The sequence below is a fragment of the Cibotium barometz genome, chromosome 8 (assembly GCF_041138505.1).
Source record: "Cibotium barometz isolate CiBa-2024 chromosome 8, ASM4113850v1, whole genome shotgun sequence".
NCBI classification, from domain to species: domain Eukaryota; kingdom Viridiplantae; phylum Streptophyta; class Polypodiopsida; order Cyatheales; family Cibotiaceae; genus Cibotium; species Cibotium barometz.
Window position 1 is genome coordinate 30,338,239 of NC_141053.1, and position 18,692 is coordinate 30,356,930.

The 18,692-nt window shown below is 42.0% G+C and overlaps 1 protein-coding gene across 1 annotated transcript in view; it reads left to right on the top strand.

The window, feature by feature from the left end:
* Nucleotides 1-18,692, top strand: part of LOC147636139 (callose synthase 10-like) — a 117,402-nt gene that overhangs the window by 44,398 nt on the left and 54,312 nt on the right. Inside the window, exons 4-12 of the mRNA XM_086801588.1 lie at nt 5,141-5,261; nt 6,801-6,911; nt 7,026-7,151; nt 7,258-7,344; nt 7,504-7,601; nt 7,703-7,814; nt 8,842-8,967; nt 9,675-9,751; nt 9,833-9,911. Of these exons, the coding sequence (XP_086657714.1) occupies nt 5,141-5,261; nt 6,801-6,911; nt 7,026-7,151; nt 7,258-7,344; nt 7,504-7,601; nt 7,703-7,814; nt 8,842-8,967; nt 9,675-9,751; nt 9,833-9,911 (937 nt within the window). The remainder of the gene's footprint in view (nt 1-5,140; nt 5,262-6,800; nt 6,912-7,025; nt 7,152-7,257; nt 7,345-7,503; nt 7,602-7,702; nt 7,815-8,841; nt 8,968-9,674; nt 9,752-9,832; nt 9,912-18,692) is intronic.

An 18,692-nucleotide genomic window follows, 5' to 3' on the forward strand; every position in this document is an offset into this window, starting at 1 on the left:
CATACATGCAAGTTCTTCTCCCACTCGCTCTCTTGCTCGTTTTTGCTTCCTCTGTGTGTGTATGAGCTTTCTTTGCTGTGCAAACCCTAACATTAGCTTTCTGAGAGCCAACAAATCCACCCACCCGTTCATGCATATCTTGGTTGAGTAAAAAGCATTCCAATGTTGCCACATCTACCTGCGAGGTTGAGTACATGACAGTCTTCATTGCTATGGTAGATTGTGTATGGATGAGGAGATTATTGGCTTATCTTCGTGAGTGTCAGCAAACACCCACTACTATTCTCACAGATAGCCAGAGTGCTATGGCCGTGGCACCAAATCCCATATTTCATGCACGTATCAAGCACATTGAGATCCATTATCATTATGTCAGAGAGATTACATGCAAGGGAGATCATTTTATCTTATTGTTGTACACAAGATAATTACCAAGCACATCGAGATCCATTATCATTATGTTAGAGAGAGATTACATGCAAGGGAGATTAGTTTATCTTATTGCTCTACACAAAATAATGTTGTAGATCTATTTACAAAGGCTTTGCCAAGAGAGAAGTTTTAAGCCTTTTGAAAAGCTTTAGGCTTGCGCTCATACAGAGACTGATATGCTGCCTTGTATAGGTTTACACTTACACCAAGGGGGGATTTGAAGGCAAATGCACACTTATGGTAGTGCTACGTGTGAATAGGACCTAATTAAGGGCACATTTTCCCATATGTTTTTTCTCCTTGGATATCCAATGTGAAAGGACACTTTACCTATTGCTTTGTACTTTCATATTATTATTATGGATGGATTTATGTGGAATGTTGACTCTTATCACCGCCACTGATTCTCACTCTCAACATTTTGTGTATTGTGTCCATCTCCATCTTTGTGTGGCTGTAAGCTGAAACCCTAACCCTCTCTGTTCTACTAGGCGGTCAACATTCAGCCCCAAAATTCCAGCATCTGCACGTTGATTTGGTCAGTACTGGCAGAGATTTACAGCCCTGTAGGCTAGTCATTTAATTCATACAACAATACGAGCAAATGCACCTACGCGTGGGGGCCTTCTGAGGGTTATTGGGACCCTTTTTAGGGTTTTTGGGACCCAATACTGTGTACTTCTCTCTCTCTCTCTCTCTCTCTCTTAATTTCAGATTTGTGAATGTTCTATGCATGCCAAGTAAAAGTTTCCACAAGCTTCTGCATGTAACTCTTCCCTCCCTTCACCATGTGCTTGGGATGGAGACTGATGTACCATGCTGAAAGAAGAAGGGGCTGAGCATTGCATTGTGAATGCATAGTGGATAGAGTGCTCAATCAAGGCTATTAAGCTGAGAAACCACCTTATCAATTGGAGACCCTTCCCCTCTTGTCATAGAATTCCATGTGGGGGAGGGATTTTGGGCTAATTTGGAAAACTCATGTCCTTGTTTCCTTCCGTCCTCAAATGAGAACTCCCTATCTCGATATCTTGACATGAGGACTCCCACAATCTTGTGATAACATTGAATACCTTACAAACCAAATAACACAACTGCAGTGTAATCACCTCATGTGTGAACACTCAGAGAAAGGCATTGTAGACTCAAGACATCACAATTGTCTTTTGTGTGTCAAAGAAAAATTCTTCCATTCTTGTAGGATCAAAATAGTATTTTTTTGGGTCGCAAAACAAATTAAGATAATAATATGGGAAAACCATCCACATTTTTCAAACAGCCAATGGGTTCCTCATGAAAGCTCTTTGTGTTGGCTTACTCAGTCCTCCCCTTATTTTGTAATATCTGCGGCCTAATCTCCAAATGCCTTCCCAAGACTGACTGTTGAGTCCTGTAGTCGAGCCATAGCAAATGCCACAATAGAGCTGTATTCAAAAGCGCAGAAGTTATCAAGAAGACCAACTGCCGACGGGGACCTCCAACATAGAAAACCATCAAAATCAATTGTCCTTTCATACATGCGCAAGCCTATCGTTTCTATCTGCCTTATTGTCATTTGAGAGAGAGAGAGAGAGAGAGAGAGAGAGAGAGAGATCCTTTAGAGGATCTTTTGTGGGGGTTTTTTTGGGGCCATAGGTTCTGTGTGAGCCATGTGGCTGATGTACATTTTTACATATAATATAAAACACCATTTCATGAAAAAAAGAAAAGAGAGAGAGAGAGAGAGGTATTAACGTTGGTAGAATGCAACACGAGGGCATATACGACCAATGGTTGGACTTGAACTCGGGTGGATCATGGTCTTTTTAAGGGCCCTTGCACTAGCCAATCTGCCCCACTTGTGGGTGGCAGAAAGGTAGTGCAAGGGAGAAAATATTATTTTCCCTGCTCAACTGTTATGTGTATTGCTCATGGACATGCCTAATGAAGATTGGCTGTCAAATCCCCGAAGGATCACCTCGTAGAACGCTCCTGGTACAAGGCTCGAAACCTGCAAACAACCAAGCAAACGTGAAGGGGGTGCATGCTTGACTCACCTCCCAACCGTGACAGCCGTAGGCAAGCCCACAAGTCTTGGCTATCCCCACCGAGCCACGAGCTGAGCTAACTAGATGGTTGTACCGACCAATCTTTACCTCGTGACGTCCCATACCGCCACGAAGCTACCCTCGCGGGTCTCGAGATTGCTGCTGGCCTTGGCTGCATAAAGCAGGTGACGTCTGCACTAGATCCAGGCTCCTGACCATAGAGCTCTCACAAAGACACGCGAGACTCTATGAACTATTGACTAACCTTGGCCACCCTTTTATAGGCTCTTAGCCGGTCACCGGTCGTCCACACTTGGACGCCCGTCTGTCCATACTTGGGTGCCCGTCCGTTAGTTTATCCCTAGCCCAGCTCGCTAGTCAGTGTGCCTAACTCCAGGCTTCCCCAAGCCTCGAAGCTAGTCTTGTGTGCGTGTAGCACACGGTAGATACACACTGTCATGCAGGCCTGACTCACCTCCCAACCTTGACAGTCGTGGGCAAGCCCACAAGTCTTGGCTGTCCCCACCGAGCCAGGAGTTGAGCTAACTAGATGGACGTACCGATCGATCTCTACCTCGTGACGTTCCATACCGCCACGAAGCTATCGTTGCGGGCCTCGAGACTGTTGCCGGCCTTGGCTGCATAAAGCAGGTGCACGTCTCAGGCTCCTGACCATAGAGCTCTCACAAAGACACGCGAGACTCTCTGAACTATTGACTAATCTTGGCCACCCTTTTATAGGCTCTTGGCCGGTCACCGGGCATCCACACTTGGGCGCCCGCCCGTCCATACTTGGGGCCTCGCCCGTTAGTCTATCCCTAGCCTAGCTCACCAATCAGCCTACCTAACGCCAAGCTTCCCCAAGCCTCGAAGCTAGTCTTCTGTGCGTGTAGCACACGGTAGATACACACTGTGCACATGACATTGGCAGCCAGATTTAGGACCACATTTAGGGATTTTGCAGCATGGACAGCAGTCGGCCAAGGCTTACAAGGGTTAGACATCAATCGGCTTGCATTGTCGACCCCACACATGTGAAAACGCAAGCATTAAATGCTGAATATTAGAGGACTGAACTGGCCGACGGGGAGCAATTGAGGATGTTATACAAGGGCCCAGGCATATTTGTGCTAAATCATCAAAACTCCCTCTTGGAAATTGGTCTTAGATAGGGACTCCGATAGTCAAGGATTCCTTTTAGATGTGCCTCAGGCCACCAAGACTTGTATATACTATTTTGATATTTATGAATATACAGTAGGATTTAGGAAAACTCTTGTTCTCTTCTTTCTCTTCTCTCCATCTAGCTTCCGCATGATTGCATGAGTGTTAGTGTGAAAAGCACTTAGGGATGAAAGAAGAGACCCATCAGAGCTTCCGTGTGACATTGGTATCAGAGCTGGTTCAGCAATGCTAAGTGTTGAAGTGTCACAGATGAAGGTGCAAAGGTCCAAGGTACAGGAAAAGTGCACAGGAACAAGGCCCAATGGAAGCAACACCAACATGGAAGAAAACCATGGTTAGGTTGTAACCCATAGGAATGGCAAGGAAACCAACGATCAGTCTTGGGAAAGAAGATCATGGATTTGCACGAAGGACCAGGGGACAAGAGGAACGGATGCCCAAATCTCTACCAAAATCGGAGAGGATCTAGAGTATGGCAAAGTTTTCAGATAGATGGTGCCCAGATTTGGAGGATAACAATGGATTCCATGAGGACATGAAAGGGATGATGACAGTCATCCAGGGTTAGATGTTGGAAGCCCATCATCAAGTTTTGTAAGGGGGGGTGTCATGTGCATTGCTCATGGACATACCTAAAGCAGATTCGCAGCCAGATTTAGGGCTTTTGCAGCATGGACAGCAGTCGGCCAAGGCTTACAAGGGTAGACATCAGTCGGCCAGTACTGTGGACCCCACTCATGTGAAAATGCAAGTATTAAACGAATATAGGTGTGCTTTAGGCCACCAAGACTAGTATAAACTATTTTGATATTTATGAATATACAGTAGGATTCAGGAAAATTCTTGTTCTCGTCTCTCTCTTCTCTCCATCTATCTTCCGCATGATTGTGTGAGTGTTCCTGTGAAAAGCACTTAGGTCTGAAAGAACAGACCCATGAGAGCTTCCGTGTGGCATCAAGCTAAGGTTGTGTGGGGGTCAATATTTTCTCTAGGATACCAAGGTGAAACATAAATTTTATCTCAAAGCTCTTTCTTCCTGCCGTTGACTGTTTTCAGGTGGGGTTCCTTTCATTCGGTTGCAGTGCACCCCCCATGTGTGCACGGTTTCATCATTTTTTTGCGTGCCTGCCCACAAAGCAAATATTGAGTGAACTGCAATCAGGTCATTGCTTTGGCATAGTATGACTTTCTTCACAGAACTTGAAGAAATTTCAGAAGTTAAAGCAAACAAAGAGTTTGGAATTAGGGAAAATCACCATTATAAGATTCTCCAATGGGGAGGAGGGTCCAGACTCTTAAGAACTTTGGAGTTGCCGCTCTCTTACCATGAGCGTTTGTCTTATTACAGAGCGTCTAGACTTTCAACTTAGATTCAGTCTGGTTTCTGTGTAATTTGAGATTGGACTATAATCACCTACAATTAAGGTCTACTTTTTGCATGTCAAGCTTCTATTATTGAGGTTGAGATTTATTTTATAAAATCTATGAACCTGCAGATTGGAGGATAGGACATTAACGAGACGGAAAGTATTCACGACTTTGCGGGTTTTGAAAGATGTTGTAGATGCTCTTGCACGAGAATACTCCACAGAGGCTGAGGCATTACTCACGTCAGAGGCAAGTTTTGTGGTCACCTCTTTTTAACTCCTATATTAGTAAGTCTAGCACAAGACATCTGTTTTTCTTTTTTAGACCATGCTTGTGATTCATCATGCATGCTCAGTGCTGACTAGATTGTATCATGTAAACCAATGTATATAGGCAGGGGAGTATGACAGCCACTCGGGCAAAACTAACTTTCTATGTGGAGATTGTCTTCATTATAAATTTTTGAACCATCAAACAGTCAAGGACCTTGAAGGCTTAAACATTTATAAAGAAAAGTTTTGAGCAAAACCAATAAGCTTTGTTTCACAATTTGTATGTATGGGTTCTCTTTCTATTTTATATATTGATTGTTGTAAATCTGATGGTGCCGTATGTACATGTAGATTTTGCCTGAGAAGGTAATGAAAGACTATGTTTTGGTCATAGTTAAAGGAAATTCCCAAAATACAGAGGGTTTTGAGCTGATTCTGTTTTTGGGGAATTGTTTCAGCTGTTTTCATTTTCTGAAACGGTGAGTTTTGTCTGTTTTCCCAGATTCTTCCTTTCCATTTTGGCCGTTTTCCTAACTATAAGACTCCCCATTCAGGCCCAAATGAGCTATCCTTTTGTTTTTTGTTTTCTTCTCTCTCCTTTCTCCTGTTCTCTTCCCCTTCTCTCTTATTTTCTCTCATTTCCATGTCTTTGTTCCATTCCCGTTGCTGTTCCTGTTCCTCTCCCCTCCTCTCCCTTGCTGACATGGTGTATCCTTGTTTCAGTGCCCTCAAAAATTGGTTTCTGTCTCCCCTGGAACTATCTTTTTTGGTGGTGGGGTGTTAAAGGTTGTTTTATGTTGTACCAAAGGCTTGAAGAAGTGCATTGAGCTGTTCTGTTATGTTTCAAGAGATTACTCAGGTTAATCACACATTCTTTATGTTGTGTGAATGTTAAACACGCACTTAAGGGTAACTTTATTTGTCTTGCCAAACGCATTTACCTTAACAAAGCTCCCATATCCTTTTTTTTTTGGGTTCCCGACTGGCCTTGGGCCCAAAATCCTCCAGTAGTTACCCTTTTTTCACCGCCCGTAGGCGTAGGTGCATTTTCTGCTCATAGATGATGGCACCGAGGCAGCACCTAGTGGGGGTTTGAACCTAGGACCTCCCGGTCCCACGACAAACATCTCACCACTCAAGCTACCAGCTCATTGGCTACAAAGCCACCATGTTATCTCTCAAAACCCTGTAAAACCAAGCTAGTGCACTTTGGCAATACACAATGCAAAATTTTTAATGCACGTAGGGTCAGATGTTGGGGTTTCTACACATTTGGTGAACCTTGGCATCCACAAGGACAAAAATATCTCTTTGCACGGCGTTTGAGTGTGATTTTAGTTTGCATACTTTAAAATTTGAAACAACAGAAGTTGGGGTTCTTTCCTGTACAGTGTGATGCAAGGAACATGTTTCAGTCCTAAGTCATAAAATCAGATGAATCCAACTTGTTACAGATCAAGTGGGACACTCTAGGAAGACCTTCGAATGAGACTAATTGTCCTGATTCCCATTGCAGTTCAAGAAGGAGATGGAGTCAGATGCTAAACATTCAGAAGCATTCAGACCATACAATATCCTACCATTGGAGGCACCTGGTGTTTCTGATGTCATTCTCACATTCCCTGAGGTACGTATGCTGCTTATGTAGGCTGTATGTTCACCTGTGGGTTATCCACATGCTTTTTCAGTTAAAATGTGTAAGTTTTCTCATGTTCTACTCTCCTTGCATATGGAGTGTTAGGTGAAAGCTGCGAGGTTAGTGCTCGAGTATCCTGAATTACAACTTCCTCGTGATTCAAATTTTAAGAGTCCTCAGCATCGAAAGTTGGATGTTTTCGATGCACTTGAGGTTGCCTTTGGATTTCAAGTATGTATACAATTATCCTGTCTTGTTGTAACTTGTTCAACCTTTTCTAGCATGGGGTCCATCTGTAGGCTTTTTACGAACTACTAGGTTGGCAACTTGTTTGCAGCATGACAATGTAAGAAATCAGCGGGAGCATTTAGTTCTTTTACTAGCAAATGCTCAATCTCAGCTGGGTGATATAGCAATGGAGCAGGTATGTGCTAGTCTTCCAAGGCTAAATTCCTAGAAGAGTCTCTGTACCAAGGCCTGCTCTCCATGGTGCACAATCAAAAAATTGTGTAATTAAGCCAGTTTTCTGTTTAAATATTAATGGAGTATTTGCATTTTAGATGAAGTGGTTATGATGTTGTAGGAGGTAGACGAAGATGCAATCAACAAGCTGTGCAATAAGATACTAGACAACTATGAGAAGTGGTGTTTCTACATGGGAAAGGAATCAGTATATCAACGGTGTGTAGTGTATGTGGGTGCTTTTCAAGTAAGCTTGCTAAATTTTACTTGGCAGGCCATCCAAGTGCTAATAAGTTTCTTGTGAGCTTCTGAATTTACAGGACAAAAACAAAGAAAGTGAAAGTGGCCCTAGTGGCTCTATATTTGTGTATATGGGGTGAAGCAGCAAATGTTCGCTTTCTACCAGAGTGCATCTGTTACATATATCATAATGTTAGTTTTTAACTTTAAACTCTGTATTTATAGATTTTCGGTGCTTAAATTCTCATGATTATGTTGAGGCATGGAGAAGTATGTCTTATGCCAAATGCAATCAAGATAATGGATACATACATAGCCGAATGCATCTGCCCAAGATTGGCATGGAAAGTAATCCTGTCATGTATTGCTATGTGTTCCTTAGATGATTGGTGCTACTTTCTAAATTGAATTATGCCCACAGCTGGATATTATTCTTGGCCGAAGACCTTAATTAGACCTTCAGGAAGCTGTTTCAAAGATCAACTGTGTACACAGGATCATTTGCCAAAACACAGTTTATCTCATGATTTACTTGACAGTTCTCTAGCCCTGTCATGCAATTAATGGGCTGCTCAAATTTGAGATATTGTTGGTTTTCGTGTCTGCCCTTTCTAATCGCCGATGTTCGAGGAAGGTGACTTGCCTGAAGTGTTTGACTTCTGAATAACGGACCTGCGGGAAGTATAGTAACCAGGGCCAAAGGAGTTGGTGTGCAAGGAGATCAATATCACAAACTAGAATGTCTAGACTCTAGGCGCTCCCTGCTTTTACTACAACACAAAGTGAGGACAAATCCACATTGCAAACTAGGATGTGTAGGTTTATACCACAGAGGTAGAGGAACCCCGCACCCTTTCTTCGATGGCTTTGTGTATTTGCAATGCCCTTCAGTGTGATAGGATTGGTGCAATCTTCTTAGCCTGGTATAGTATTCTCTTTGCATAATGGAAAGGAGGCTTGACTCGAGAAAGAAAAAACAGTGAGAGCTTGTGCTAGGTTACCATATTTTTTTTTGAAAGGAAACATTATTGTTGTTTAGAAAAAGTAAATCCGCATCTTCTCACTATTTTGTATCACTTGTGTAGGTTGCCATCTGTGCTGAGGTTGTGAAATTGTATCTTGTGTTTGTGAATGTTAGAACTATCCTTGTTGCAAAATAACTCCTCTAAAATGTGTGTGTGTGTGTGTGTGTGTGTTTTGGTGGGGTAAATGTATGCAGATGGCAGGGGAACTCTCAACAATGCTGGATAGTAATTATATACTGCAACCAGAAAGTTATACAAGCGGCCATAGACAATCATTTCTGGAACAGATCATAACACCTCTGTACAATGCCTTGAAAGCGGTAAACATGCTTTTTCTTTTGAAATACCATGCTTATTAAGGGTCCAGGAATTGAAAGGCAACGTGAATTCCTTGTGAACAGTTTGTGTATAACTTACTACAGAGAAATTATATGATTGCACATGCTTTCTATTGCAAAGGGGTTTTGGGATAGAAGGGGCCACCATTTGTATTCCTGAACCATTATCAAGTTCTTCTGATCATTTTCCGTACTTGAAAGCTTTGCTGAGTCCTGAAAGCACATTTATTCTAAAGAGCGCGTTTTGAGAAGATTTTGGAGGTCCAGGAGGAACATACATTTTCAGCCTTTAGTGAGAATTGGCACTTGCAAATAATTGCGTTCTAGCACTAGAATTCTCAGGCATAGACTTCTGCCCCTAGATTAGTGCGAGGATTACCATGTCTCATCGTAGCAGATTCTGCTTTTGAACGAGCAAAGTGTGCACATGCAAGGAAGTCTATATGCACTGGTGGTGGTGGAAGAGTGAATATGCCCTTTTGTTTCATTCTCAATCTCTCGGGAAGAGAGTGAAAAATCCCTTGTGTTTTCTAGATAGTTTTCCACTCCCTCCTCTTCCCTTCCCCTTTACCTCCCTTCCCCACAAACAACACCCTCAAAAAGAAGAAATGGAAAGTCTATCTGCCTAATGTGTGAATTCCTATTTTAGTCAACTTGCTATTTATTCCTAATGAAACTTATCACTTCAGGAGGCAGACAAAAATAATGGAGGCAGGGCCGGGCACTCAAAATGGCGAAATTATGATGATTTCAATGAATTTTTCTGGTACTTTCCATCAAGATTTGTGCTTTGGATTGGGTTATACCGATTGGGAACCAGTTCCACATTTTGAACTCCTTATTGTAGGTCACGATCATGCTTCAAAGAGCTTGGGTGGCCCATGAACCGCAGGTCACCATTTTTTTCAAATGCAGCAAATGAAGAGGTAAGTATTTTAATCTTTTGCATATATGGATTCTTTTAAGTTATAGAAACATTTGTTGAAGAAAGGCATGTTTTTGTATTAATAATTTAGATCTCATAACACATGAGATGTTGCTAGTATGATAAGTATCTTGAACCATCTTTTTTGTTTTGTTGTAAAGAATATATTTTCGATTTTGCAAGCTAGGTGGGACTTAGTGTGAACATGTAGGCATTCAAAAACAAAAATACTGGCTTTTACAAAACTATTAGATTATCGTTGAAGTCTATTGGACCTTTTGGTTGTTGAATTTAGGGTTTACACAAGTACAAGCCTTAGCTATCGGGGATGAGAGGGATCCATGGTGTATGTGTAGAGAGAAAGAAAGGAAGTTATATTAAATATCTACAAAAGGTCAAATTGGCCTATAACTGAAGTGTTACAATGTTTCCATGATATATCTCATCCTAGAGCTAAGTGTTACAATGAAATGAACTGAATGTAAGAGGGTAACGGCTGGATACAACGATAGAGCTAAGTGATAGACGAGTTAATGTACAAAGTTCCTTAGGGTTTACCTCTCGTTGGTAGTGGTCCATGTACAACATCGGCCATGGGGCAATCAAGGGAAACTGCTAAGAGGCCGCCGCCTAGTTCCACTGAGTTGGATGGTTGAGTAGTAGTGTGGTGCTGCTGTAGGATGTCTTGGATCTGGGTCTGCATACCAGATGTCTGCCGTGGGGATGGGGGGCGCTTGGCACGCTGCAGTACTCCTGCTTGTTCCTGTGTGACTCCTTTGGTCTGTCTCAGCCGGATGGCTCTGGTGGGTGCATCAGTGGTGCTCTTATCCCCTCCATCTCTGAAGAAGCTGGTGATAGTTGCCTGTCAGGAAAGGGGTGGCACTAGAGGCTTGGTTCTCTGGAGTGGATCCTCCGGTGTGTACCCATCTCAGATAGAAACATACTGAGGCATCTCTGATCTGGGAAGTGCATAATCCTTTTGAGTGGACGTAAGCCCTCTCGGAAGAGGCATTGGAATCTCCCCGAATCTCATCATAGTATATCGGGCATCGGCAGATATAGTGCTCCTTTGTCTACACCTGTGTGGCATAATTTGCAAATCTGTGCTCTCTCTTCACTCCTATGGCTCTCCCAATCTCTATGTGTAGGAGAGGGGATGAGACTTTGATCTGGCCTATGGCAATCTTCATGGTATGTGACATGTATGTATGTGGCTCGCCTGATGAAGCCATCTTTGGTGAGTCGGACGCCATCTTCGAGCCAAGCTCAGCTATGGGTGTCACCCAAGTGTCCGGAATATGCTGTTTGAAGAGATCCAACTTGGTGAACTTGTTGATCTCTCCGTGTGTGATCTGTAGGAGAGGGGAGGTGAGGTCATACTGTAGTGGTAGGAGGCAGTCCATCTGTATACCATGTGATGTGAGCCATAGGAAGACTTTTACAACCCAAGTGTCATGCCCTTTTTTTGCTAATAGCTGTGAAGACTCCATGGCTAGATGGGGGTACTTGTGTGGGCCTATCTCCCGCACTCAGCATGTCATGTGAACATGTTAATCTGGTGCCATGTAGACATGCATATTTTCATTAGCAAATATATGGGAAGATTTAGGGGCAAGTTTGGAGTGAATTTTTGAGCCCTATAGGCTCCCGGAAGTGCCCAAGACATACCCCACCTTCTGGGCATAGTTTGGACACAAAATATGACTTTTTGGACAATGTTTTGTGGGAAAAATAGGCAAAACCGACTTGATTACGAATTCTCTATAAATAGCATCATTAAGCGTTCATTAGAATAATCATTCAAAGATCAAGAGGATCCATTTGTCAGAGCTTGCAAGGTAGCAAGGACACAATGGTAGATCATCATGAGCTTCTCTTGTCCGATTGCAAGTAGAGGGCTGAAGGGATCTTTGGTATGCATCATGAAGCTCTGAATTAGCAAGATCATTTGCATGAAGTTGTGAATCAGCAAGTCTTTGTATGTATAGCATGTTTTGGCAATATACAGTAGATTAGGGCTCTCTCTCCTTCTCTTTTGTGTCTTTGCTAAACATAGGATTAGCGTTAATCTTCTTTGCTTAGTGTTAGTCATGAATACGCTTCCGCAACGCATGCTATATTGGTATCAGAGCTTAGGCGAGCCTTGCATGAGTCTAGATAGAACCTATGCATGCTGAAAATTAGGGTTTGCGTTTTAGATTTGTAGGCAAAATTAGGGTTTGCATTTTTGTGTTAAATCTACGTTTTTGCATCATTGTAATGCTCATTTTCAGCATAGTATAGTGCTACAAAGTCTAGATTTCAGCCTAGCATGATCCTAGGGAGTAGAGGATTCTCTCGTGTTGGAAGAGCATCCATTGGCAAAGTAATCAGAACCGGAACCACAACCTGAATCCGAACATGAACCTTGAGAGCAGATTCTAGAGGAGGTAGATCTCTCCAAATCCTATTTGGAGAAGGATGAGGTCAACTCGACAGTTTTTGAGGAGTTTCTAGCGAGTCTTTCCAAATCGGAAGCTACTAAAATCAGAAACAGTGAGAAAACACTTTTAATTGTTGGAAGGTTAGACCTTCGATTTCGTGAGAATCTCGGAGGGACTGAAAAAGGGCTCTCCGAAAATAAAAAAACAACGAGATAGAATCTCCATAGAAGAGCAACTGATTACGATAATAATAGATAGTCCACAAAGCCTAGAATCTGGTGTAGTCAAGGAAGTTTGTATAGTTTGGTAGGGGAGGAGAAAGGCAACTAAAAAGCCAAAACATTTGACCAAAATGCCTCTCCAGAAAACGAGCTTGAAGATGTGCATAAAAATCATCAAGAAAAGCACGAGAGTGAGAACAAAACCATAGAAGGTTAGGCACTGTCTCTGTAGGATGAGAGCACCACCTACAAGAAGCAGTGGCAATGAGCCTTCGTGCCAAAAGAGATCCAACTCGGAATACTCCAATCAGACATCTCCACAGAAACAATTGTTGCTTGAGGGGAAATCCACTCCTCCAAATTATTTTTAATGCAGCTCTCTTCCAAGCAAGAGATTTTGACATATGCCATAGGCAATTTGCATGATCCTCAATCCATGGAGGTGGTTAGAGTGGCTTATAAGCATTAACTGAAGACAAATTGCAAAATGATACAGGACTGTATTCTGGAAGTTGCTTATCAAAATACCAATCTTGAATTTTCTGCGTTTCCTCAAGCATTGGGAAAGGCTGAAAGGGATGCATTATTTCCGAAATGAGTCTCTAGATAGGCTTGTGGTGCAATCCCAAATTGCATTGTCTGACTGCACGTGGAAAGGCAAGCACGTAACCATTTTCATCCACAACATCGCATACGGGATGAATTTCCAATGTAGAAAGATTGTAGGCCTTCCTTGGTTGAGACAAGGCAAGCGGTGAATCAAACACCTTACTCCAATGAATATTCTGTAAGAGTAGTGAGTTTCTTTGATTTGGAGGCCTATGTGACCATTGCAAGTTACATAATATAGCTTGCCAATCTCGAATAAGAGCAGTCGAATATGCAGAGCCTGGAATACGACCATGAAAATGCCTAATGATTATATCATCATAATCAATGATCCAATGTCCATATGCATCTATTTGCATGTTAGAGCAGAGAGCTTCCCACATGCGTGCCCACCATGGCTTGACTTGCTCTATAAATGTAGGTAGAAGAGTGGCTTTCCTTGCTAGCATATGATAATGATTGTTAAGGACATTGAGCCCACCATGCATATTGGGTGAACATATAAGGTCTTGCCTTAACAAAGGAAAACCTTTTCTATATGCCTTGGTTTTCAACATACATTCCATTGCTTTAACCATGAAATTATCAATGTGTTTGCTAATGTAAGAGCGGAAGATAGAACTGGACATATGCTATGATTATCGATTGTACTATATGCAATCGCACATGTAAAGGCCATGTGGGTAGTTTTCAGTATTTGATTTTAGAGTGCAATTTTGCCATCACCCATTGAGTTTCATCTTTCAAAGATAATTCCCAACACGATTGCATGTAAAGGCCATGTGGGTAATTTTCAGTGTTCGATTTTTTTGTGCAATTTTGCCATCACCCATTGAGTTTCATCTTTCAAAGATAATTCCCAACCAATGGGATGGCCAAGATGCCTGACTATCTGTTTAGTTGGAATGATTTGACCCAGCCACAAAAGCTGATGCCAATCATAATCTTTCAAAGGAAGCAACTTTGATTTTTGAAAATTTACATGTGATCCTGCAGCCAAAACATAGAGGGACAGTGTTGTCATGAGAGTTTTAACATCCGCCTCTGTATTCTTGGGAAAAAAGAAAGAGTCATTAGCATTTGCATGTGCCCCAAATTGTGTACCATCAGCCATGGAAAGACCATGCAACTATCCAGTTCGTGTCAGTCTGTCCATGTAAAGGAGCATTGGATGAGTCGCAATGGCATACAGAAGTGCACTAAGCAGACAACCCTGTCGAACAGATTTCCCATGGTACCATGAGGCTGAAACTTCTCCACCCAAAATGCATTTAGTTTGATCCCTCTTGATAAAGCTGAAAGACGACATTTTTCAGCTTGGGCCCAAATCCCATTCTGTCCATAACATGAGCTATGAACTCCCATTGTACAGTGTCAAAAGCTTTAGCTATGTCCACCTGCATGATAAGAACATCTTGATCCGTATACTTGGCATATTTAATGCCACTATACACATTTGCTATATCGTCAGTGATTTGTCTTTGAGGGACAAATCCTACTGCGCAGGATGCAAAACTGCATGTAAGACACCTTTTATTCTATTAACAAGCATCTTGGTAACCAACTTACATATGACTGGCATTAGAGAGATACCAATCTGATATGGTTTCACAATGCTGTTTTTTTGGGTAGTAATTTCAGCAAGCCTTGTTTCCATGAGGATGGCAAACATCCAGCATTCTGGCAGTGATTCACCATAAGCAAAACAGGCGATCTCAAAATATCCCAAAACATGTGAAAGAACTCCAATGTCAAACTATCCCAGCTTGGAGTCTTCGATTTACCTAGGCTGTTTAAAGCATCATCCAATTCTACATCTGTGAAGGGCTCATCCATATTGTCAGTCTCTTGACATGTAATGATAGGCACAACCTGATGTAAGAAAAGTTCTCGAGCATCAAGAACCTCTCTTGAAAGTGGGAGAGGGGCAACGGAAATGTGAGAAAAGTAATCATGGCAAGCCTGTGCAAGCTGTGTTTTTGTGCATGTCCATATACTATCTATTCTTTTGACTCTTGTAATGCATTGTTTTTGCCTGGAAGCATGGAGACCTTTGAAAAAAGATTTTGACGAGCATCCTTTATCAAGTAATGGCTTTTGCCTCGCTCTAGTTTGCCATTTATTAAGCTTACATTCATCATCATGACAAAAACAAGAAGATACAGACATATAGAGAAGAGGGTAGGGGAGCAAAGCAAAAAAATAAGAAGAAAAACAAGAAGAATATTTAACACGGATAGGAATAGGAGACAAAGGGGAAGGGTGCAAAGAGGAGAGGGAGTAGGGAACAAAAGAAAAAAATATCGAACAAGAGAGGGAGCATGGGACAGGCGGCAGCCACGCATTGTTGTAGAGGCAGCAGATGGCGGCAGGAGAATCGACGTTGAAGAAACAATAGACGAGAGAAGACGACCAGTGCTGCAGAACGACATGAGGCCAACGCTATAGAAACACCAGAGGGCAGCAAGCAGCGAGCGGCGCTGCGTAGGCAGACCACAGAAGTGAGGCACGTAGGCAGATTAAGGAAGCTAGCGACGCAGCTCTCTCTCTCTCTCTCTATGTCTCTGTCTCTCTCTCTCTCTCTCTCTCACACACACACACACACACACACACACACACACCTAACGGAGCATGAAACAGCCTACTCCAATGTGTGCTTTCCAGGCGCATGGTGTTTCCAACCTCCGGTGATCTTCCATGCCATTCCAGTAACGAGTAGTGCATAGATAAATAAGGCATCCACAAGCCTGTTGATAAGTGGCGGCATCAAATGGCTCACTAGCATCCTCAAGTGAGTTTTAAACCTGGTTCCATAGGAGTAGAAATGGGTTTACAATCTGTCATTTGGAAACGCTCAAGGACTGCTCAATGTATCTTTGTTGAGATAGCAGGATACCTCCCTTAACAGATATAAATTGAATGCCCAAATAATAATGCAAATGTCCCATGCCTATGACATCAAAAGCACGTTGCAATTCAGCCTTGAAAGTTGAAAGTTTGTCCTCATCAGGACCAATAATGAGCATGCCATCCACATAAAGAATAAGGATTAGCAGATTGTCCCCATCTCTGCGAACATAGAGAGTACTCTTAGTTGGAATATTTCGAAACTCATTAGCAGTCAAGTACGCATGAATTTTTTGGTACAAAGCACGAGGTGCCTATTTAAAGGCATAAAGTGCTTTATGAATGCATACTTTCTTTTTTGACCCTTTCTGAACAAAGCCAAGAGGTTGAGATACATACACTTCCTCCTGCAAATCGCCATTAAGGAAAGAATTCTTAACATCCAAGTGATGTACATGCCAACCCTTGTGTGCAGCCAAAGCAACAACAGTACGAATGGTAGTCATGAAGTAGGAGCAAAAGTCTCCTCATAGTCAATGCCTTCACGTTGAGCATAACCTTTGGCGACCAAACGAGCCTTATGACAATCAATTGAACCATCATGCTTATGTCAAGATTATACACCCACTTGGTGCCAATAGCACGCTTGCCAGTAGGCACGTCACATAACTCCCAAGTATTGTTCATTCCAATGAAGTCCAACTCCAAGCGCATGGCTGCAACCCAATGCTTATCCTCCAAAGCATCAACATGAGAAATAGGTTCCTCATTACGTGTGGTGGCAACAAGAGCAGTGTCAACAAAATGTGAAGATGCATGACGAGATGCACCATGAGTACGACCAGGCATAAGGGTAGGCTGTTTGCTATCACGCAAAGTGTCCATCAGCCAAGGAGGTACATTCTTGTCCTCTCACGAATAGCTGCATTTTCATTGTAAATACATCACCTAGGGTCTCTTGATCAATATGTGGCACATCTGGATCAATTTGAGTATTGTTAGGTGGCTGAATTTCAGGAATTTCAGCATTTTGTGATGGCTGTAAATGAGCCAAAGCAGGCTCTACATCATCAGCATGTGACCCAAATAAAGGCAGCAATGTATCAAAGACATCTTGGTCCAATTCATGGTTGTTTTTGACATGAAAGCAATGGTGTTCCCATGGTTCATAGTGAGGTCCTGGTCCTTGCAAAAGGCCCGTAATGCATCCAAATGCCTTTGTAGCCCCTTTGGTGAGTTAGAGATCAAGACAATGTTGTCTGCATACAATACGATAGGTATCAAGACTGCGAATCGTGCTCCTGGTCCTCCATGTTTGTCTTTGTAGTTAGATATTTCATCAATGTATAGCCCGAGAGTAGGAGACAGGGCCAGCCTTGTTTCACCCCGAAAGCGTTGTGTATGACCTCTTAGTCACCCCTTGGGGCCCGTACTCTGTTAGTGACAGACTCGTAAAGTGTGAGGATCCCCCAAAGCATACCTGTTGGTACTCCCATATCCTGAAGTCTCCTCATCAATCTGGCCCATGGGACAGTGTCAAAAGTCTTGTGGAAATCCACAAAGCAATGGTATATCTGATGCCGGTGAGCTCTCCCCTCCTGAACGATCCCCCGTAGCATGAAGATGTGATCCAGTGTGGAGTGTCCCTTCCGGAAATGCGCCTGCCCTGGTACTCTGAGTTTTGGCTCCTCGGCCCATCTGTTGAGCTCATGCTCCAAGATTGATCCATAAATCTTGGCCATTGTGTAACCAATCATAATAGTCCCGTAGTTACTGGGGTCCATGGGGTCATCTGCTTTCAAAATGGGCACAGTGGTATTAGAAGACTAACTAGAGAAAGAAAAAAAGAAAGAAAGTATATTAAGCGTCTACTAAAGACCGAATGGGCCTATGAGACCAAAGTGATACAATAATGTCCATGGCATATCTCATCATGGAATGGAAAATAAAATAGAAACAAAACACAGCTATCTCGTTGAGGTGATACAAAACTGTCCATGGAAACTCATCATGGTATATTAGAAACATAGAAACAAGAGAGAGAGAGAGAGAGAGAGAGAGAGAGAGAGAGAGAGAGAGAGAGATTAAACGTCTTCAAAAGACCCAATGGTAGGTGTATGAGACCAAAAGTGATACAATAGTGTCCATGTAATCTATATATCTATCTATCTATCTATCTATCTATCTATCTATATGTATATATACATATATATGTTTATGTATGTATATATACATCTATATATACATATACATCTATATGTACATATATACATATATGTACATATGTATGTATGTACACATATACATACACATACACATACATACATACATACATACATATACACACACACACACACACACACACACACACACACATATATATATGTGTGTGTGTGTGTGTGTGTGTGTACATACATACATACATACATACATATGTGTGTGTGTACATACATATATATATAAATATATATATATGTGTGTGTGTGTGTGTGTGTGTGTGTGTATATCTATGTGTATATATGTAGATCTATGTGTATGTATGTATGTATGTATGTATGTATGTACACATACATACATACATACATACATACATACATATATATCTATATCTATATCTATATCTATATCTATATATATATATATATATATATATATATATATATAGAGAGAGAGAGAGAGAGA